This window comes from Periplaneta americana, chromosome 3 (genome assembly GCF_040183065.1).
Source record: "Periplaneta americana isolate PAMFEO1 chromosome 3, P.americana_PAMFEO1_priV1, whole genome shotgun sequence".
Lineage (NCBI taxonomy): Eukaryota > Metazoa > Arthropoda > Insecta > Blattodea > Blattidae > Periplaneta > Periplaneta americana.
In genome coordinates this window covers 116,474,449-116,498,540 of record NC_091119.1, presented here as the reverse complement: position 1 = coordinate 116,498,540, position 24,092 = coordinate 116,474,449, and the positions used below count along the sequence as shown (strand labels likewise).

Here is a 24,092-nt window from a genome sequence, read left to right as displayed (position 1 = left end):
GTACGCAGTCTTCCACTGCGTCCTTTGTCACACAAGTTGAGAGTTGCACCAGATTCATTACGAGCACAAGCAGACCAACATCGCACATTACTGATGTCGACACATTGATGCGCTGTTAAAAACTCGACCACAGCATGTTGCTTCAGATGCACCGACATAGTGCTGGTGCAGTACATGCCGCCATTTTCAGACTATAACTCAAGGCTCTCTACTGGCAGAGATACGAAACTTGCGTCACTGAAAGCAGAAAGTTCATTGAATACAATGTACTATCACTAATATTTTTAACTATATTCATAGCAACAAAAAAAATAGTAGGAGGCATCACTTTTTAGTATTTCCTCGTACATCTGCACATTTGTACAGAATTACTACAGTGACACTGTTTTGTTTAGCTGCGCTGTTTTCATTTTCCCGTCACCTGCCACTAGGAGCTTATCTGTGACCAAGCGTTCACCTGGTCTGCCGACACTGAAACATTTAGTACAGGAATTTGTACTTACCCAGCTCAAAGTAGGTGTTGAAAATGTCGCCCACCAACTGCTACACACTGTTGATATCTTCTTATGAAATTGTTAATTACTTCAAGAAGTTCTGCTTCACTGATTGACTCGATTTCAGCTCTTATATAATCTTTAAACTCATTTATTGTATGCGGGTTTTTCGCATAAACCTTATTTTTAAGTGCCCCCCCATAGATAGTGTTAAATCTGTACTCCGTGGGGCCCACAAATTTTTACTGATAATTCTCCTTCAGAAAATTCGATGCAATTCTCTCATGGATTCTTCAGCAGTATGAACAGTGGTGGAGACTTGTTGGAAATATACTGAGGAACTTTCTCCATAAGTTAGTTCATCTAAAAACGGGTCAAGATCTCATTCACATAACACTTGCTGGTAATTGTGCCCTGAGTGAAAATAGGCCCAATAATTCTGTGTCCATTCATTGCACACCACACACCTGTTTTTTTCACCGTACAAAGGTGTTTCGAATACAAGATTGGGTTACTCCTGACTGTAATACCGATGATTTTGTGAAGATACGTGTTCGTTTAAATGAAAATAGACCAATCAGAAAAATAAATTAATGTCAGATCAATTTCCTCAGAATTTACTTTCTCTAAAATCCAATGACAAAAATGCAACCTCTGATTGGGATCTTATTCATTTAACTTTTGAAATACCGGAATTCTGTATGGCTTTAATTTAAGTAATTTTGTTGCTTGATGAGCGGACTTGTAACTTACTTCTGTTTCCTGCGCCAAATGCTTAAGAGATTTTTGTGGGGTGTGCTCTAGTCTCTGTCCTATCTCGTCTAATTTTTCTTCTGTAAGAACATGTCTCCTCCTTTGTATTTTACGATCATTTACTAAACCTGTTTGTTTGAATTTTTTGGCTAACCTTCTTATTGTAGTGGCATTAGGCACGGGTCTATTTGGAAATTTGTTACGGAAGTTCTGTCGTGTTCTTGCACAATATTTTCTGTATTTATGTACGTAGTAAACATATACGAGTCATTCCACGTCAAATCTCACAGCAATAAAACACGACCTTCTCGGAAATGGTCGAATTTTTTTTTCATGAATTCCAGACATCAAATAAGGAGACCCGTATTGTTTTATTTTCACAATTATTAATTATTTGTGTAGTTATGACTATCTAAAATTACGCAAATTATGCGCTCACTGTTACATAAACTCACTTGGAACTCTGTTTCTACAAATAATTGAGATTTGCGGTTTGACGCATTTTAAAGACTAAATACAACACTTTTTATTACTTTAGGCCTATCACAAATAAATTTAAAATTTGGCCTATTTTTTTAATCATTTCTTTTTCGAAGCAAAATTACTATATTAAATAGCCAAGTTAAAAATCTGAAAAAATTATAGACTTGTTCCCCGATGTATTATATGTAAACTACTGCATTTAGAAATGTGGGATCTGCACACATACATTTGTAACAATTTATTTTCCGGAGGCATGCACGCTCTCGCAATTCCCAGCTAATGAACTACTTGCAGCCATAGGCTAGAAGGCTGCCCGCGGAAAGTTTTACGAAATCCCCCATTGCGTATAATAACTATCTCACCACACTACAAAAGAAATGCATTCATTCATCAAATGATTAATACCTTAAGGAACAGTAAATATCTAAAGTTATTTTATTATTGTCAGCACAGCTAAGAGGGGGAGCCCTTCACAATGCTGTATGTTTATATTGTAATATAGCCAAGTGTTTAACAATAGCAAGGCTGGGTAAGACGGTAAACTTTATGGCAGTAAACAGATGGAAGGAGACAAAATATAGAAGAGAAAAATAATCAGTCAGGGTTTGAATTTCAAGGAGTGACGTGACTTTTATATACAACATGAGTGAAGATAAAGATCGCGTAATATATGACAAGTGTTTAAATCCATTTGACCTTCCTAATCACGGTTTTAAAAAGAAAAGAACACTAAGACGCATAAGTCGCGATTTATTGATAAAGCTCAATTTAAAGGAGTCTTTGAATGTGCGAATATGTGATTCGTTCTGTAAAAAATCTATCACCTTCCGAATAGGTCAGGTGAAATTATATGTGAAGCCGGTAGTTCTTGTGATATTAGTAAACATGAATCAAATGAAAGTGCGGACAGAGAGAGTGATTATCCCAGTTCTTCTTCTAGCAGTTCTATGGATACAGTGCTAGAAATCTGTAATATTGAGGAATTAAACAAGAGTTTGATGTCAATAGAATCCCCTATCAAGAAAAGAGAACTACAACGAAAACGATACCCCCATGAAAAGTTTCAAAAAGTAAAAGGCTCCCTAGCAAGTTTTTCATGTAGAAGAGGCATCATCATTTCTTCAAAAGTCAGGCATATCTTATTTTTGATGGAATGCAAAGAAAATGTACAACCTGAAAAATACAATCTTATTGCAGACTTTTCTGAAAATTATTCATTTGTAATACGAGATTCAGTACAAGGTGTGCATTGGAACAAATGCCAAGACACAATACATCCTTTCATAGTATATTTCAAAGGAGATACAGAAATTCGTCACAAAAGTATTGTTGTCATCTCAGAAAGCATGAAACATGACACCGATTCCTTTCACTTTTTTCAATTCGAAGCAATCAATTTCTTAAAGCAAGAATTCAACGATATGAAAAAAATCATTTACTTTTCCGATGGATCAAATTAACATTACAAAAACAAAAAGAATTTAAAAAATAATTGCTTACATGAAGACGATTATGGAATTAGTGCCGAATGACACTTCTTTGCAACATCGCATGGTAATGGTCCATGTGGTGGCATTGGAGGAACTGTTAAAAGACTTGCCACGAGAGCAACCTATACAAAATCCTATAACAACATAAAAAAAAAAAAAAAACTGATTGGTCACAAAAAACATTTCTAAAGTGTCATTTATATTTTGTCCATTGAATAAGCACAAAAACCACACTGAAAATTTGCAGGCCAGATACCACAATATAAAACCAATAACTGGTACATTAAAATTACATTTCATTCCGTTGTCAAAAACTGAAGATTTAGTAAAACAATTTTCTTTCAAGAAAGAAGGTAGGAGAATGAAAATTTAAAGTGTAGTGTGAATGAAAACAAACGTTTAAAAAGCATAAAGTACAAATATTTGAAGGTATCATAATAAGTAAATTAGCAGTGTTTCCTCGAGTGACTTGATCCGTACTGGGTGTATTCTTGCAACAGTCAGTCGATCATCCAGCGCCGATAAACCTCCCAGCGCACTTCAACGCTTCCCGTCCACTGCTGCTGCACCGGCCGCTGCACATTGTGTCGTAATTAAATTTCCATTAAACTATTGGAGATCCCATTGTGATTTTTTCTGGAATTATTAAGAATACTTCAGTGCACCTAGTAGGCATTTTTTTTTAGGTTTTTAATATGGCTATTTCACATTGATATCTAACTTTAAAAAATTGAATCATAAAAAAATATTTGTAATAATTATATTAAAATTAGTTAGTAAATATTTAACAAAAGACAGTACTGTAGTGCTTTTAAATGCATTTTTTCAAAAAAATTTTAACATAAATATCTTTGGAAATATGACGCTTTAAATGTTGCATTGTGCGACATTTTTAACGAATTTTAACATGCAATATTTAAAAAACATGTGGACGTTGGAGGAAATAAAAACACACTTGTTGGTTTATTAGACTCATAGAGTTGGTAAAAAAAAAAATATAAATGCAATCAGAAATATGAAGGTCAAAATTTGTATAATTTTGTGCGATTTGGCGTGGAATGACTCAACACGTAATTGCAACAATGCCGGACACACACACACTCAACACAAGACTAATTAAACCTTCACACACGAGTGCAGATAATAAACGAACTCGCATCTATCAGTGTATGGCGCGGCATTCGGTAGTGGAAGCAGGCGGGAAACACACTAGCTGCGCAGGCATCATGGCAAATGCAAACCCCGCAGCATAACAAAACAGTATCATTGTATTACATATTGCATACATCAAAGATGTCCCATGCCATAGTGTCGTGGCCTAAGACATCATGTCTAGGACTTACGGAATGAACACTGGTTTGAGTCCTAGTGGAGAAGGAATTTTCTCATGAAATTTCGGCCAATGTATGGGACTGGTGTTTACCCAGCATTGTGATGAATTTGGGGAGTTGTGATAGGTAGTGAAATGCGATTTCGGAAACCAGCTATAATGGCTCGTCATCATGCTGACCACATGATACCTCTGTTCTGGTCGGATGATACCTCTGCTGAGACATATAGGCGTGAGGCCAGTAGTTAATCTTCGATCTTCATGGACTGTTTGTGCCACGAACAGGTAGACATTAAAGATATTACCTGTGCTTACTTGTTGTGAAATGTGGAACAAAGCAAAGCAAATAGAGAGTTTATTCTTTGCTGACTGAGCAGCTTTGGAAAACAAATCTTTGCATGTACCTTCATCCAATGAATTTAATCTCGACAGTGAATTTATTCTTCCTTCAAAATAATGTCTAGCAACAATGTCTGCTAAATTACTGTGTAAGATGTCTAGTCTTGGATACAACAAGAGAGATGTTGGATGTTTGGACCCCTTGAGTAAAGTTAGCAATTATACTAACTCACTAGCATGATCTTTAACAAAAATCTTGAGAGTATTTAACCTAGAAACATTTTTTACATTAAGCCCCTGTAAAAATTTTACTTCCCATATTTTGAATATCCCTCACGTCAGGTTGCTTGAAAAAGAGGACAGTATCGTCAAAATAATCAGCCAGATAGAAGACAGCCTCAAAACAGCTATTCCATCTCGTTACAATGGGAGAAGGAAGAAGCTTAACTTCTTTGAAAGTTTCATATCTAGACTTCAGAAATTGAAGAAGATATTTATATTTCCTCTTTCTAGTGTTTAGGAAGGCAAACTTAATCATGGTAACAATTTATTTCAATTCCGACTTGATGTTGCCCAGGAATTCCCAACTAAACTTAATTTATGGACCCAGCACTGTATGTGAATTAGATGATCCCTTATTACAACTTTGAGAGTTTCGTAACAAAGAGTCACGTAAGCAGCACTGTCACTAACCAACACTTGCATAATCATATGGAATAGAATGATTGTGAAGTACTGCAGGAGAGCATTAGTTGCATTTCCTGAATCTAAGTATGCATATTTCACTGAAGCAACGAACAACTGAACTTCTTCAGCATCTGGAACTTGAAACAGTACCACAAAAAAACACCGCCCCATCCTGTCTGTTGTTTTGTTGCATAAGATGTTGATTTTTTTTCCTGCTATTGCCTCTGAAGTAGACTTCTTGTGATCAGATGAAATTTCTGGACGTTAATATATGATTAAATTAAATAGGAACGAATTAAGAAAAACTAGTTTTAATAACTATAAATATACTTTGAATATTTTATCTAAAAAATTAAGAAATTTTGTGTAATTCACGTGAAAAATCCCCTTCCCCTATAGTAGCCTATCTAACATTTCAGTGCATTCTAAGTTATGCTTGGTACAATAATTCTACAATATTCTGATCTGATAGATATTTTTCACGTAGAGTTTTAACACATGGTAACTCTCCTTCCTTCGAAAATTCATTTATCCATTCTCTCAGCATTTCATTTGCCAGCTTTTCGAGTGGAATATTCGCCTTTCAAAAAGTTCCTACTATAAGCTTGGAATAATAATCTTTTACAAATTTTATTTGCTTGGCACCATCAAACGAAATTTGTTTTGATGATGAAGCTGATGTTGAGGTTTTAGTGCTGTCTCGTCATTTTGCCAAGTGTTTCTCTGACTTAACATGTTTAGCAATCCTATCTTTCTTTTCCCATGCAACGCAGCAATTGCAGAATTTACAAAAAAAAAAATTGTCTTAGCATCTGAAGCATAGATTCCATGAATGGAATACTACCGGGCTCTTTCATGAGCAATTGAATCGCCCCGTGCAGAAAGGGCTTCAGTCACAAATTTTGAAAAAAAAAAAAAAAAAAAAAAAAAAAAAAAAAAAAACGAGATATCGATGGAAATTATATCTTTATGGGTGGCTCCATCGGCCTGTGCAGAGAGGTATTCAGTCCAATGCTTGGAAAGATAGAAACTGAAGCGTCAGGCTCAGAGTTCTATACAGAAAGGAATACAGTGTACAGAATGCTTTTCTTAGTTTTCTCAAATCTAGGTCTAATGGACTGAAGCCCTTTCTGCATGGGGCGATTCAATGTTCGCCCCATTTTATGAAGGAACATGTGTCTGCCAATATAACTAGAATAACTCTCCAACTCTGCTGCGATCTCAAAAGCAAATGGCCCAGTAAACTGACGCGACGTATTTTAGCCAAGCTCATATCGAATTATAGAACTTGATAATCGATATTACGAAATGTATATCAATTATCAGATCTTCATTATCAATATATTAAATTTATCGAATTGAGCAGAAAATAATTGGTACAGTAACGAGATAATAGACTGACATATTTTGAGTATTTAAAAAGTGCGTTTAATTTTTGTATATTTGCGCTTTTCGTTTGAAAAATAGCATTTTACAAGATAAATCACTATTAAATAGCATTTTTCTCGTGATTTCGCAATTCCATAGGAAATTCGCATTTTTTCGCACTTTTAATTATGCTAGAAAATCATGCTAAATCACCTTACAGATGAAGAAAAGTACTTTCTACCCCCACAATTAAAAAATTCGCGGGTTTCGCAAATGCGAAATTTTCAGGTCCCTAGTCATAGGTAAAAATGAGGAAAAGATAAAAACATGCAATATAGGCGCTAACATTAAAACAGGCATTTTAGTTCCTATAACACTAGTTGCTACAATGATCTAGTGGCTAGAATACTGGACTTGTGATCCTGTGGACCCAGGTTCGATCCCCAGTGTACCCCCAATTTATAACTTGTATTGGGCAAGCTCATTATCGAGGTAACACAGGGTCTTTTCCAGGAGCTCTGGCTCCCCTGTAGCATCCCAACAAATCTCCACCATCGTCTCACATAGGTGAAGCCATATACTGTATTATGAATTAACTATACATAAAACTAATATACTTCCTGTTGCATTATCTTTGTTTCTCTATTTCTCTATTTTACCTCCCTGTCTCTCTCTCTCTCTAAAAAATTTGTTCAACACTGGACATGTATTCACATTGTGGGCCTTCCTGGCTGTGAGATTGGCATGACACAGAACCACTGCAGACACATCACTTGAGACAAACATCCATTCCCATGGAATGGAGATGAATTTCCATTCACTCTGGGAATCGAGCCAGGAAATGCATACACTGTCCACAGAGCCACAGTGGCATAATACATTGAAATATATTCTTAGGAAAAAAATAAATTTTACCTAAAATCTACTATCCAATAATAAGTCGAAGATACAGTCATCAACGTAATTTACTGGACATATGCGTGCTTATGATTTTTTCATTCTCAAATACAGTCCTTTAGATACTAACCAACAATGAATGCATCAGGTGGAGTTACTCAGGAAATTGGTCCATGAACACAGTCTTTGCTGCTGCTGCTACAACAAGAAAAATAGCAATAGCAACAATAAAGACGAAATATTTCTAAAGTTCTTATTTTCTTATTGTAATCATGTAACAAACATCTGCATTACTGAATAACCATTAAGTATCACTGAATAAAACAGTTGCGTGTTGCATCCTGTCGTTATAGTGAATAGTGTGTTTTATTTTGTGATCAGTTTAATGACTGTTTCATTTGTTGTTTCAGGGTAATGCAACTCTACACTTGTATCCACATTTCAAGCCGTTGCAGAAAATTCCTGGTAAGCAACCTCTTCCTGTCTGTGTTTTATAGTTCATGCATAGTTGCTAAGTAAAATTGCTACTTATCTCGTTATTATTTATGTTGGGTAGGTTGTTTATCCACGAAATGAAGTACTCACCCAATGTTTTATATTCTACTTCTCCCACCATTTTATTTCTAAAAGAAACATTTAGATAATGTAATATATATTTTCAGAATATGAAAGTTTTTATAATTTTAGTTTATACCAGCCATAAATTATTTACTTTGTTTGTATCTCTTGTAATATTTCACATTACATATTATTATTAGTGATTGAAAGCACAAACTTTCAAAGTGAATGGTAATATGGTATCGCTGCAGAAGTCATTATGAAATATCCACTATTAATTTGAAGTTACTTGAAATGGCTAGAGATCGGTTATCGAGGAAGTCAGGTGAGAAATTGTCGATTGTTGTTAGATGCACATCCAATTGTTAAATTCATTGGGCTATGTTGAGGGCGTCTCTTACTCGATCGACTGTTTCCTCACTTGAACCTGGTCTTCCAGGGCTTTTAGGCGTGCACAGACATCATATGTTCTCGAATTTTTTGGTAGCACTGGCGTATTGTTTTGTCTGTAGATGCAGTCCTGTGAAATGTAATGGAGTTAGTCCTTGCAAACTCCAGAAAAGACTAAGCCTTCTCATCTCCTGTCCACACATTCTGATTAGCTATAAATTTCTTTAAACATTCAAGGCCACACGAACACATTGTTGTATCAGAGTTATGAATAAACATTCTCTTAAAACAACATGAATTGCATTGTTGTACGTATTTATTACCATTACATCGTTAGGGCTGACCAAAATCCTTGAATAAATTATGACTCACAGTGTACTTTATATTGTTTTTCTATATTCAAGTGCTTGGCATGATGAAAATAAACAATTTGTGGTATGTATAATTATTCTAAATATACAACGTAGACAGAGTTTTATAATGTTATGATGATATAATTTATTTTTTAACTATCTGTAACATAGTTTCAAACAATTGTCAACAGTGCTAGTGAACAATATTCAAATGTATTGATATATCTTTTTTTACTTGGTTACTTTATCAACTACGAGGTTATAGCTCTCACGAAAGCACACGAAATTTTCCGAAGGGAACTTAGCATATGGCTGCTGATCATTATTTGTGTCTAAGATGATACCTTTGGTTTGCACCAGCCACCACTGGTTACATACAAAGTCTTCCAGATGGCTGTACGTCACCATGCTTGGCGGGTTATCGCAAACTCTGTGAAAGGCATAAATACAAAATTGAACATGACTGGTTTGGGGGTTAGCAAGCAGAATTCATGCTGCAAGGCTGTACTGGACGTGGGTCCGAATCTTGCTTCATTAAATGCTAGGGGGTTTTTTTTTTTCCGAGGTTCTCGCCAACTGGAAAATGATTGCAGATAATTTGCATGGCGAATCCTTGTACCAATCTCACTCTCATCATTTGCATCGACACTAGATAAACACGTAGTTGTTATTATCGCCGCGGCCTCATACTTCACATGCCGACATCATACAATAATGTGCGGTATGCTTTTAAAACATAATTTTGCTGACCGATTGTTGCTCTATAGCAGTGTTTCTCAAACTTTTCTCTCTGCGGAACCCTTTTAAAGCTAAAATAGAACTGTGGAACCCAGCAGAATATTAGTGATATATATATATATATATATATATATATATATATATATATATATATATATATATATATTAAATTACGAAATGTATTTTTACCAATAACATTACACATTTTTATTGATGTCACATATTATACATATTTAAAAATTATAAATAATATTGTTGAACTATATTTGCTGTTATTACAAAGATTAGTAATCCTGACTTAGTTTTACCACTAACATTAAACATGTTTTTCGTCAGTAAATATATAACAAGTATAAATGAAATTAAGTCCACTTGCATTGTTTACACTGTTTTGAAATTCACACTAAAATTCAGGTACTTAATTTTTTTTTTTTCAGAAAAAAAAAACACCTATTTGAAATAGATCAGAGGAACGAATGTTTTTGTTGTTTACGACTGCATATTTCTTTAATACCGGGTTTAATGTTGGAAAGCTAAAGTCTCATGTCGGTTCTACATCCGGTCTGTTTCGGTATTTAGTTTTGATAGACTTATACACTGAAAACCCAGTTTCACATAGGTAAGTACTTACAAGAGGAAGTAGAATTGTGACAGCTTTCTTTGATAGAACTGGGTACTCTCTTCTCAGGCTGTGTCAAAAATCCACCACAGAGAGATTCTTACACCGAGGTTGCAGGGATGAATCAGATGTCACTTCCAGTAATGCTTCATATCTTTCAGAAGCGAGGGAAGAAGATTTCTTTCTTTGATATCAAATGGATTTTTGATTCACAAGTTTTGAGAATTGTTTTCACTTTCCTGTTCTGGAAAATACAGTGTGGCGCATATTCTCCAAATGCTTTACAAATTCTTCATTGATTTCATCAAGTTCTCGGAGAGTTTCTTCGTTCTCCTCACGGAAATCTTTCAAAGCAGGGAAGCTCTCAAATTAACAGCCGGCTAGGCTTCTCATCCAGAGCTGCAATTTTTTTTGAAAGCCCTGATTTTATTTTCTGCATTAAATATATTAGCACAAAAATTCTGCTAAATAGGCAAATCTCAAGAGCCATTGATTGTCACTCAAACGATTGTCCAACTTGAAATGGTGATCAATGAAGAAAGCCATCACCTCACCTTAAGTTCGAAGAGTCTACTTAAAGTTTTTCCACGAGAAACTTATCTCACTTCTGTATAGAGAAGCAGAGATTTATGAAGGCTTCCCATGTCGTCAAAAATTGTTTTGAAGAGTCTTGAATTTAGTTTTCTGGACTTGATAAAATTAACGATTTTTACTGCTTCATTAAGAACATTTTTGAGGGACACTGGAATTTTTTATATGGCCAAAGCTTGACGGTGCAAACTACAAGGACTGATTTTGAAATTTTTTGCAACTGACTTTTTTCACGATACTGCACCAACTGTTTTCCCAACCCTTGCCTTTGCACCATCCGTGCAGACATGAACACAATTGTCCCAGGGTATATGATTTTCTTCAAAGTACTCACTAACAAGTCTGAAAATTTCAGATCCTGTTGCATTAGCTGGCAGTGGTTTACGTATTAGGATATCTTCTTCAATAGCACCTTCATAATGTTAACGGACAAACACTAGAACAACTGCCAGATCTGCTACATCACTTGACTCGTCTATCTCTAGTGCAAATTGACATGATCTCAGCTGACGGTTTAATTCTTCCTTGAAGTAAGCTGCCATATCTTGAATGCGACGAGCCACGATGTCATTTGAAAGCGGCACAGAAGATAATTATTTAGCCTCCTTCTCATTGAGCATGCACTTAACCATGTCAATCGCGCAGAGTTTTATTAATTTTTCGGTTATTTTGTGGGACTCACCTGCCTGAGCCACTCTGTAGCTTACAATGAAAGATATCTCTGTTGCTTTTTCATTTGTACTATAAGATGACTGAGCTATGAACTTTTGTGAATTTAGTAACTCACGACGTTTTCTATCAAAGAAATCAATATTCTTGTCATGAAACTGAGTATGGTTTGTTTCAAAATGGTGACGTAATTTTGAAGGTACCATTGAATTATTAGGTAAAATTCTGCCACATATTACACACTGAGGGCAATTTTTAGCATTCATGAAGACTAAGGCTAAGTAACTCTCATTATGTTTACGTTTTTTAATTACAGGTTCATGTTATGTTTTTGATATTGGCACCTTCACATTTTCAGGTGACGAGAAGCTATTTTGTAAACCTAGTGTTTCCATTTCGCCTTCATCAGACCCACATACTTGTTTAGGGATAGTTGAAATTATAGTGGCACACTTGGATGTTGATTGTTTTAATGATCCTGTTTTAAACCACCGATCCATGATTTCTGTATTAAAAAAAAGTAGAGTTAGGATCGGTATCACTCTGTATAAAAAATACGATGACGTAGCGCGCAATAATCGGTCTTGCCCTCTATTTACACAATTCTGAAGAAGGGATGACAAAACTCGCACAATTTTTCTTTAAAACATTGGACTTTTTCGAATATTATTAAATAAACGTTGATACACAAAATTAACACATAACTCACCTTGAACTTCAAAATAATGTTCTTACTTCTCCAAAAGAAATTTCCTGTGCTTTCTTGAAGGAACGTCAAAACAACTCTGCGAAATATCCTTCACAGAATTTTCAATTAACTTCGTATACAATTTACACCTGTGCATTATTGTTGAAAAATGTGTTAGCTGCAGACACTTAAGTTATTTCAAGCGCACCTATTATTATTATTATTATTATTATTATTATTATTATTATTATTATTATTATTTCAACAATGTGCATTAATGATTAGATTGCCGTAAACGGTACCCATTGTTGTCTGATTATTGTCAATAGAATGGCTGAATAAACAGTTATAGTTCTGTTCTTATTCTTTTTCATGTTTTTATAACATTATATTTTAGAGATTAAAATAAATAATTTCACATAAGGAATTGTGCGGAACCCCTAAGAGTTGCTTATGGAACCCCGGGGTTCCAGGGAACACACTTTGAGAAGCGCTGTCTTAAGGAATATAAATACACTGACTTTCGAACCAGTTAAATAATTGCCTTTAGAGGTAGGTAGCAATATTCGTGTGACATATTTTCGTTTAATTGTCTTTAGAGGCAGGGATGCAATATTTACTTTGCACATTTGTATATTCACATGTAAATATTCGAATAACAAGCTTCCGTGTACTCGCATGAAGTAAATACCGGTAAGGATATCACTAGCAGTGCATGAGAGGGCCGCGCATGCGCAGGATGCGCAGTTTACAATCTCACAACCTGCTCTTGGTAATCTCAGAGTACTTGATGATCCTGACGCGAGAAACATGTTAAAGCTTGGGGTGATTTTTTGCAAAGCTCGCGATAGTTGCTAGCCGCTTGGAGCGCTGTGTGTACTAGGAACAATAGACTTTCACTGCCATCATGATCTAATACAGGCCGTAAGGCAGACCATGTGACTCACTTAACCCGATCACGAAGGGCGGTATTTCAACCATATAAATTAATTGGAATGCATAAAAAGTAACATATATTTCTCTAAAATGTAGTGTAATTGCATTAATAAAATTTAAAACAGTGATTAGGAGACACTTCAGACATAATTCCTTGCGAGTTAAGGTGTAATATTATTTTTGGTGTGAAAATTACGTTGTTCGTATGTTTCGGCGAAAATCAGGAACAAGGTCAGATCAGTAAAAGACGATCTAGGCCTCAGAGTACCAGGAATCTACCGCATCCCGTGTGAATGTGATGCGGCTTACATTGGACAGACTGGACGCACAATAGCGACGCGTCTTTCGGAACATCAAAGAAGCATCAGATTAATGCAGCCCGAAAAATCCGGATTGGCTGAACATTGCATTGAAAAAAGCCATAGGGCTAATTTCAATAACACCGAGGTCCTGGTAAAGTGTGTGGGCTATTGGGATAGAAGAGTAAAAGAAACCCTGGCCATAGCGGCAGAACGCGGTAACCTGAACTGGGACTCAGGTCTCCAACTAAGCGCGGCATGGGCACCGGCTATTAAATTTCTCACCGCCCGGACGACGGGCCGTCATCAGCGGAGGACACATGAGAACTCGTCCGCCGAGCCCACCGTGAGACCCAAGGTCATTCAGCCGGAAAGCACAAAGCAAGACGACACGTCGGCCGCGTTCTCGCCACGGTCTGCACTAATAACAGCCAATCGGCGCACAGCTCCTCGGCTGACTCCCTCTGGCACTATAAATTAAGGAGCTGGGTACCCTCAGATATCATTTAACCCTGAAGATGAGGAAGATTAACATCCTCGAAACATCGGTGGATCACCAACTTATGACCTGGCTGGAAGCCCGAGAAAATTTCGAATTATCACGTCACCAGGAAAGCTTCAGTAGTTATATCATTTAGAAGTTACCGTATTAGTGGTTGGATCTGAGGTTGGCAGGTTCCAATGCAGGAGGGTGAATGATCTTAAGAGACAATCGAATCCTTATCATGGATTTGTATGAGAGGAAAGTTAATGTGTGAGGACAGCATGAAGAATTTATGATATGTAAGGTTGGCAGCATACTGTATCGGACATTCTGCCTCAGACACGACAATTTCGATTTGGACCATTCGATACCAGACAGGACTGTTTTGATCTGTTTAGGACTGTCTTGGACAGTCTCGAACCGAATTTCGCCACAATGCGACATATGTAGTTGGTTTTCCCATGCACTCCTATTCTCAGTTGTGACGTGATGGCAACTGGCAACGAAATCTTAGCAATTATCTATTTTATGTAATTAGAAGAAAATTACATAAATCGATTCATCCTCTGAACCAAAAAATTAATGTATTTGATTTTATAAATACATTAATTCCTTTCGCAACTTCTTCCCACAGTTTATGCATTAAGTCCTTCATACCGGTATGCTGTTTTTTTCAATGCATAATCAAAAAGCGGGGGGCTCTTTCTGTGTCTACATCCATTTTAAATTCGTTTGGAAAATATTCGTAAATACAAAGTAAGAATAAAATTATATCACTAAATATAACCCACAATGACATAGAGCAATTCAGATGAGTGAGAGTAGACAATACTCCTCACGCATGTGCAGAATGAAATGTCTGATAGTGTCCACCAGCTGATGAAACTTCAGGTGATATCACTGTTTTGTTCGAGATCCCTCTGGGATGGTCTATAGTGAACCAGGACAAATGTCTAATGCAGTATATTCTAATATCATAAAATAGCATGTGACCACCATCATCATCAGATGGTCTGAGATAAAACCATCCTGTTTGAGGGAGAATGTCCATTTCTTGCCCATGTTGTATTTTGATACTGAATAACATCTGAAGTTGAAAGAGTCGTTACATGAGCATGGTGCAAGATCACCAATTGAGAACACACAAAGAAAATGTGGTAAGGGTCATGTCCTATTGCTAAACAGTTAAGAAATGAGAAGTAGAAAAATGATGATCATGAGAATCCTGATAAGCAGACGAAAGAAATTGCATGAAAGTCTTTATAACAGAACATACCAAATTACATACTGAGTGAAATGAATGGGAATATATGAGTAGCTTAATATCAAAGACGGACATCTGTCATCTCCATAGTTTTGATCTAGAGACAATTTTTTAATTCACAGTGTTCTTTGTAATATTTAACACAATTTATTTTATAAATGTAGTGTTAGAGTTTGCATATGGTTTCACTATAATTGGAAAGAGCATCAAAAAATGTATAAAAAACCACAGCTATCTAAATTTCGATTGAGGTCATATGTCCGTCTTTGATATTAAGCTACTCATATTATTTATTTAGAGTTATGAGTCACCGGCATGGCTCAGTTGGTTAAGCTGCTTGCCTACCAGTCTGAAGTTGCGCTCGGGCGCGGGTTCGATCCCCGCTTGGGCTGATTACCTGGTTGGGTTTTTTCCGAGGTTTTCCCTAACTGTAAGGTGAATGCCAGATAATCTATGGCGAATCCTCGGCCTCATTTCGCCAAATACCATCTCGCTATCACCAATCTCATCAACGCTAAATAACCTAGTAGTTGATACAGCGTCGTTAAATAACCAACTGAAAAAAAAATAGAGTTACGTAAAAGCATTTGGACTTTAATTAGAGCAGTTGATTGAGTTACACATTTTAGTACAGTGATAAATAAGCAAATTGAAGGGTACACGGGAAAAACGAACAATGTCACATTTCCATTAAGGTTGAGATATTGATCTATTTCGGTATATTACTGCTAAATTTAATGGTGTTTCTACTTGAAATGAAGGAAATGACGAAGGTATCCGTGGTTTTAATTCTCCTTTACCACTTTTGGTAAAAATAACACTAAAGTTTGTAGTAATACAGAGAATTAGATAATGACATCACCCTTAACAGCATTGTGACATTGTTCGTTTTTCCCGTGTACCCTTCAATTATGAACAAGTCTTGTTGAGGCAAATGTTTTATAATTGAAAAAAATATGGCAGTCACTGAAAGCAATGCACTTGTTGCATCTGTGGGAAGCTTATTGAAAACTGTGACTGCAAATTAAATTTGATGTAGTTGGAGATTCGTGCCTATTCCTGCATAATGTAGTGTTATGTGTTATGTCAAGTCCATATTATGAAATATGATAAGCAGGGAACGGATTTATATGGACTAAAAATATATGAAATATGTAAATATATATGTAGTTATTTTTACCAAAATATGGAATTAAATATGGATTTTTACCAAAATATGGAATTAAATATGGACTTAAAATTATAAAAAAATGACTATGTACGTTAAATATTGGTACATTTTAATCAAACTAAACAAAAAATATAATGGACGTACCTTATCTTCCAATGTAGTTTCAACAAAACACAATTTTTATTGTCTGTTACCATAACAATAGATTACAAACATTTCTTTCAAGTGCTGAAAAGTGAATCTTCTTCTATTGTCTCTGAGGATAGATTTATACTGACTAAAAGAGCGTTCGACGTCACAAGAAGTAACTGGTACATAATTCAATTTCACAATGTCTGCTGGGGATAAGTCCAAGTTAATCTTCACTGTTGATTCACCACTCATCACAGCAACAACCTTTTGTAGTTCTTCATATCCAGGGTTTTTTGAAAGTACAGTGTCCACCTTAGCTCTTACTGCATCTGCAACTTTACCTCTACCACGATTCAGTTGTTCCACAGTACTATTTATAATTTCAAAACTTTCAGATAGTGAAAGGTGCCTATTTTGGAGACTTTTGAGCGTTTTTATGATGCATGAAAATGTATGCTGAATGTGAGCTAAGTCATTCTTCACACTTATGTCACAGGTAACTGTTTTCGCAGTATCAATTGAGACTGCATCTTCAGAGTCCAATGCAAGGAGAACATTGTTAATAGAGTCTATATGTTCGGCATAATATTCAACTGCTTCTAGCCATGTACCCCATCTAGTTAAAATTGGCTTTGGTGGCAATGGAATTTCAGGGTACATTTCTTTCAACACGTTAACTCTACTGGGAGCTTTGAGAAATACTTTTTTCACTGATGAAATCAACAAATCTACTTTAGGGAAATTGTCTCTGACCACTTCTGCCACACGATGAAATGCATGCGCCACACAAGTAAAATGAGTCAATTTAGGATATACAACAGATAATGCTTGTCCAGCTTTGACCATATAAGGGGCAGCATCGCTAATAAAGAATAACACATTATCGTACATAATACCCTTTGGCCACAGGATACCCATAGCTTCGTTGGACAGTTTAACTATAGTTTTGTTATTGCACTTTTCTAGAACATCACAATGTAAAAGAATTCGTTCAGAATATTGTTCACTTAACAAACCGATAACTACATTACCAACAAGTCTACCTTCTTTGTCGGGAGTCTCATCAATGGAAACCCAAATTGAACTATCTTTAATTTCATCTCTTATCTTCTGTATTGTCTCATCGTAGATGGATGGAGCATACGTCTTCCTAAGTGTTGACTCATCCGGGATTGTATGTTGAGTATATTTTTCAAGGAATTCCCTGAAGACCTTATTCTTTAGTTTGTAGAGAGGAATATCAGCAGAGATGAGAGAACGGCACAGGTCGATGTTAAACTCAGATCTTACATTCGATGTTGTTGGTTGTGTTAAAAACAATTGTCTCTGCTTGGAATTTAGTTGTTTGTTGGCCTGATGTTTACTAGTTGTAATGTGTTGTTGCACCAGGAACTTTTGTGTAGATGATACTGCACACTGACACAAATTACAAAATAATATTTTATTGTCAGTTGATAAACCATCTTCTTTAAATTCTGAAATGTAACTTGTTAGTTTTGATTTTAAATTGACTGAATGACGTACTTTTGGCATATTTACCGTCTTTATAGTATGATTTACAAAACTGAACCTATGTGTACTCTGACTGGCATTTAACTGTTGAGCTGCACAACTGAAGTCTGTTAAAAATTTTAAATTAAATTAATACAGTTTTGTAACTTACTTTCCCATTGTTGATAGGACTGCTAATTTTCAAATAACTCTGATGTTAAAGGGATTACTGAACATGTGTTTAAATCTCTATTGTTGAAATGTATTTTTAAAAGTTAATGGAATTTTGTTTTGTTTTATTGTTAAACCTAATATAATATGGACTGTTTTATATGAAATATGGAAAATATATGGAAATTAACGAAAATATGTACTAAACTCTAAAATATGGAAAAATATGGAAAATAAAAGTAGGATTTTTCAACCCTACACATTGTGAAACATAAAGATAATGCAAAATATAAATTATATTAGCTTTATAAGTAAATATGTATTTACATATAAATCCTTTCCCTGATGATAAGGTAAGACTGGTATTCAGTATTTGGTTTATTCTTTTAGAAATTACCAAATTATTTCTTCCTTGACATGATGAAAATCTCAAGATGTTGTTATCAAAGCTTAAAATGTTGCATTGCAAGAAATATTTCGTTTATGTGACTTTCTGAACAATCTGCCTGTCTACTGCCTAAAAATTTGTTACCATGAAATATATTTTTCTTTCACATACGAGTATGAATCACTCTTATTTAGTAGTATTGTGATACTAAGTTTATTTGAACAAAGCAGTATAGAAACAGGGCCATCTTAACCACATTATAGGCAAAGCACTGCACTGGGCCCTGCCAATATAACCACTCACAGAAGTAAATATGTGAATTATCTATAAAATAGTCTACACCTGATGGAGTAACGGTCAGCGCGTCTGGCTGCGAAACCAGGTGGCCCGGGTTCGAATCCCGGTCGGGGCAAGTTACCTGGTTGAGGTTTTTTCCGGGGTTTTCCCTCAACCCAATAGAGCAAATGCTGGGTAACTTTCGGTGCTGGACCTCGGACTCATTTCACCGGCATTATCACCTTCATATCATTCAGACGCTAAATAACCTAATGTTGATACAGCGTCGTAAAATAACCCAATAAAAAAAAATCTATAAAATAAACTTACATTCATTGGTACCTCCAACAAAATCAGTGTTTTGACATTAAAAAGAAACATGATGTACAGCAAAGATTAGTCAGTACAATCATTTGGACAATATAACATGAGCCTTGATCTTGAAAAACAAAAGTTTCAACATAAAAATAGTACTTAGTAAAGCATACTGATGGAAATAATACAGGCGCACATTATGATATTATCATAAATTATTTTATTGCTGATCAAGAGTTAAACACGAACATTTACAAAATTTCTTCACAGAGAATTCCTTCTGACACATTGTATCTAGTGACACTACACTTCACTTTCGTTCGCGTTTTCTTCACATCTCTATAATTTGAATCTGGACATCTACTTGTGACTTTCAATTCGTATTCACTAAATTTGTCTATAATTTCCTGAAGACAAGTTTAGAGACTGAGGAAGATTCAGGGCAACCAAGTATGTTCACATCCTCAGACTAGAACCTAACTTGTCTTGTTCACTCTTTCAAGAATGTCATTTCAAAGAATTGTGAAGAAGATTGTTTGCAGGTTCTCCATTTTCTCGCCCAGTCTTTCTGCCTTTTGCCTTGTGTTAACTTCTGCGCTGCACTCAAAATATTACATTTCATTTCTGCTTAAAAGATTATTTAGGAATTTCACTAATACGTAATAAGTCTATAATTTCTTTTTCCTCACTTTACTTTCTTATACTTCCTCTAACCCTTCACAACACAAATAGTGGAGGCTTTGCTTTCAATAATGCAAATGCAAATGCACAATGTCAGCAATTATTGTTGTCCCAAGTATTAATTGCCTCTGATGAATCCGTTACAGTATTCTGCTTCCATAACATTGCAAGCAATAAAAACGGCAACATATCTCTCTCTTCAATGCAGGCATGCCAATTCTCCATTACAAGTCTTAATTTTCCTCCTTCTCCCGAGTTAGAGCGAGATTTGAATTTTGAAGCGAATGATAGGAAAAATTAGTATTAAATTATGGTCTGAGCACAGATTTTCATTGGACCCCAAGCAACTGTCCAGTGTGCCCATGCATTAAGACGGCATTATATAGAAATTAATATCGTAATGAATATTGAATTCAAAAGGTTATATGAAATTCACTTATCCGATTTAGTTTTACTCAGAACATCTTTACTTAGTTTCCAATGGCTGGATCTTAACTTAACGTCATCTTCCTTCTTGCCTATCTGGTCCTTTGATTTCTGTTTTTCTCCGCCTAGTTCTCTGCATGTTAGGAGGTGTGCAGCATCCATTGTGGAGTTTTCATCTTTGCAGAATGGACAGCTTTCAGAGTTTACTATGTTGATGCGATGCAGGTGGTATGCCAGGCAGTCATGTCCCATGTAGAGTCTAAATTTTGCTGGTGCTTCTTTTCTTGGTAGGGAGTGGTAGTCAATTCCATCTCTGTCGATATTGATGCACTTCTTCTCATAATACATTGCTTTTGGTTTTGTGATGTATTGGCTATCTAGTTCTGACTTTATTATTTGGTTCAGGCTATGTAATGGTGCTGTTTTGCTGGGTTGTTCGAAAAGTTTTGTTCCTTTTTTTGCAAGTTGATCTGCCATATCATTTCCATAAAACCCTACATTAGGGATCCATTAAATTACTTATGTTGTTTCGGTAGGGGTTGAAGAAGTGTTCGACTTTCTGCTATTGCTTTGTTTTTGGGGTTTCTGTTTGATGCTATTGCTTCAATTGCTGATTTTGAGTCGATCAGTATGACTGTTTTATTGCATTTTTGAGCTCTGTGTATTAAATTAGTTAGTGCGACTTTAATTGCTTTTACTTCTCCATCGAATGCTGTGCTGCTTTTGCTTATTGTTGTGTAGTGTGAAAATTCTTTACTATTAATACCTGCTTCACTATTCTCTTGAGAGCTTGTTTTGGAACCATCTGTGTATATCCTCCACCATTCGAGTTCTGGGTATCTTTCATTAAATGTGGATAATGCAAATTGCTTTAGTTGTTCACTGTTCATGTCTTTTTTCTTGTTTATTGGCATGTTGTAGTTGTAGTATTTTAGAGGGTTTATAGGTGAAAGCAGTTTGTCTGAGGGAAGAATGTTTTTATTTCTTCTGAGTATGTCATTTGTTTTGTGTTAGAGAGTGGTTTGGGTTTTGAGGTCTATGGTGGGGTTTCTGTTGAGTCAATTGACATGATTTTGTTCGCTGCAAGTTTACATTTTAGCTTTGTTGCTGCTTTTTCATATTCCGTCTTATTGTTGGTGTATACTGTAGATGTAGAGCTTCTGTTGATGTGGTTTTCACTGCTCCTACTACTATTCTAAGGGTCTTTTCTGCGTAGTTTGTAGACACTTTAGGATTTTTGCTGACGCTGTGTTTAGGTTTCGGCATCATATGGTAGTATTGGCTTAATGTATGTTTTGTAGACTTAATTAAGCGTTGTGACTGAGCTTCCCCATTTTACTCCAGCTAATCGTTTAAGTGTGCTTGAACTTTTGCTTACTTTATTGTTCATTTCTTCTATTTGGTAGTTCCAGTTTAGCTTGTTATCTAATAGTATGCCTAGGTATTTGCGCTGTTACTCTTCTGTATCGTTGTATTGTTTATTTTCTGTGTGAATTCATATGGGTTGTGCTTGAGAGTAAAGTAATTATTTGTTTAATCAGTTGGTGGTGTTTTTTTTTAGGTATTTTTCTCTGAGGTCCAGAAAACTAGGTCATGAGCATACAAGGCCACTTTTAATTTTGGGATCTTTCTAAGTCTGAGTGCCAGGTCGTTGATGTGCTTAATATACCTCCCTTGTGGCAGTCCTGTTTTCGCTTGTTTGTAGTTGGATAACTTGTTATTGTATGTAACTGCGATTAATCGATGACTAAGGAAGTTTATTATCCATTGCAACTTATGATTTTTAATGCCTGAGTTTTGTAGTTTTTGTATGAGTTTTTTTCTCCAAACTTTGTTGTAGGCCTAAGCATTTTTGAAATCTAAAAATACTGCTAGTGTACTTTCTCTTTTATTCAATGATTCTTTTATAGCTTATGTGATTCTTACCAGCTTCTGTGCAGTTGATTGGTTTGAGTGGAATTCAGCTTGTTCTGGTACTAGGATGTTCTGTGTTTCCAAAAATCAGAAAAGTCTGTTTCCATTGTTTTGGCTAGGATTGATGTGACTGAAATTGGGTGATAGTTTTCTATGTCGTTGCGTGGTTTATTGGGTTTTGGAATCGGGACTATGATGGCTTTTGTCCACCAATGGCTTTCCTGTTTGGTCCAGATATTATTACATATGTTCAACAAGAAATTTTTTGCTTTGGGTCCTAGGTGAAGTATGAATTATCCAGTCCTGCTTGTTTACCCATTTTTCAAGGTTTTTATTGCTTCATGTAGTTTTTCAGATTGAAATTTTGAAGTGAACAGATTGTCATCTAATGTACGACTTCTGTCATTGTGTTTCTGTTCGAGTATTTGTTTTTTCAGTTTTGTCTGCTTTCCTAGCATATTGTTGTAATGTGTGTGCTTGGAATAATATTTACAAAACAGCATAGATTTCTCGTTGTCATCTGTAATTTATTTCCCCCAATATAATATTAGGTTGTTACTACTGCTGGAGTTGTTTTTGATCTTGTTTACAAATTTGAAGAGTTTGGGGGCATTTTTCTTCTTTCTCATATTATCTAGATAATGGTGATATGACTTTTGTTTTCCTGCTATTATTTTCTCCTTCATTTGTGCTGCCTTTTGTTTCCATTTCCAAATTTTTATTAGTTCTGCTTCTCTGCGATATTGATCACTTTCTTGTTTCATTTCGTTAAGTTTATCTGTCTAGAAAGGTTTATATATTATTTGTTTTCCACAGGGGATGTACTTTCTTGTACTTATATAAATGGTGTCCATTAGGCGTTTTAGATCCTTAGAACTATTGTGTGTGGGTTGTGGTATATTTATTTTTTGCTCTATGTAATTTGTGAAGAGATCCCATTTTGCTTTTTTGAAATTCCAAGTTTTCCTTTTTTGGTGAGGGACAAACTTTCTGTGCATTTAATATGTAAGCTTACAGCACAATGTTCAGTACCTATGTCTATTATTTGACGAGTTGCTTTGTCTTCAAGTGAGGATGCTACTAATGTTAAGTCTGGATTTGTTGTACTTCCACTATAGTATGTGAAAGTTGATTTGTCATTTGGATAGTATACAAGTTCGATGTTGTTGGAATCGAAGTCTTCTTCTATTTTACCCGGCGCATTACAATATCTTAGAGTGATCAGATATTCCATTTTTAACGAGATGTCCCTTTTTTCGGCCTCTTTTCAGCCTCAGCCAAATGTCCCGTTTCCCTAAATTATTGTTAAAATATTTTTTTCTTTTATTTTATTTAATAATCACGTAAAACATTGATTAATTCTACACTGTTTTTATCAGATGTTACCGTAATGAATTCAATTCAATAATCAATACCTCAGACCTTAGATCGACAATCAAACAGTTTTGATAATTCTACCACCATAGTCTAGTATATACAGTCACAAAGATTAATACGTAGGGAATATACATCCATAGATAGTTGCTAACCACTAGGATCGCTACTATTGCTTCATCATAGACAATGTGAAATAGTACCGGCACAGTGTGTTGTTCTTAGTACTCTCAACAACTCAAGCTTCGTGACTATATATACTAGACTGTGCTATTACCACATATGGAGCAAACGTTGAATATTGGAAGGAGTGTGATGTTACA

At 35.5% G+C, this 24,092-nt stretch overlaps 1 protein-coding gene across 1 annotated transcript in view; it reads left to right on the top strand.

Moving 5' to 3' along the window:
• Window positions 1-24,092, top strand: part of LOC138696408 (sarcalumenin-like) — a 178,006-nt gene that overhangs the window by 62,988 nt on the left and 90,926 nt on the right. Inside the window, exon 5 of the mRNA XM_069821346.1 lies at window positions 8,252-8,306. Coding sequence (XP_069677447.1) covers window positions 8,252-8,306 — 55 coding nt within the window. The remainder of the gene's footprint in view (window positions 1-8,251; window positions 8,307-24,092) is intronic.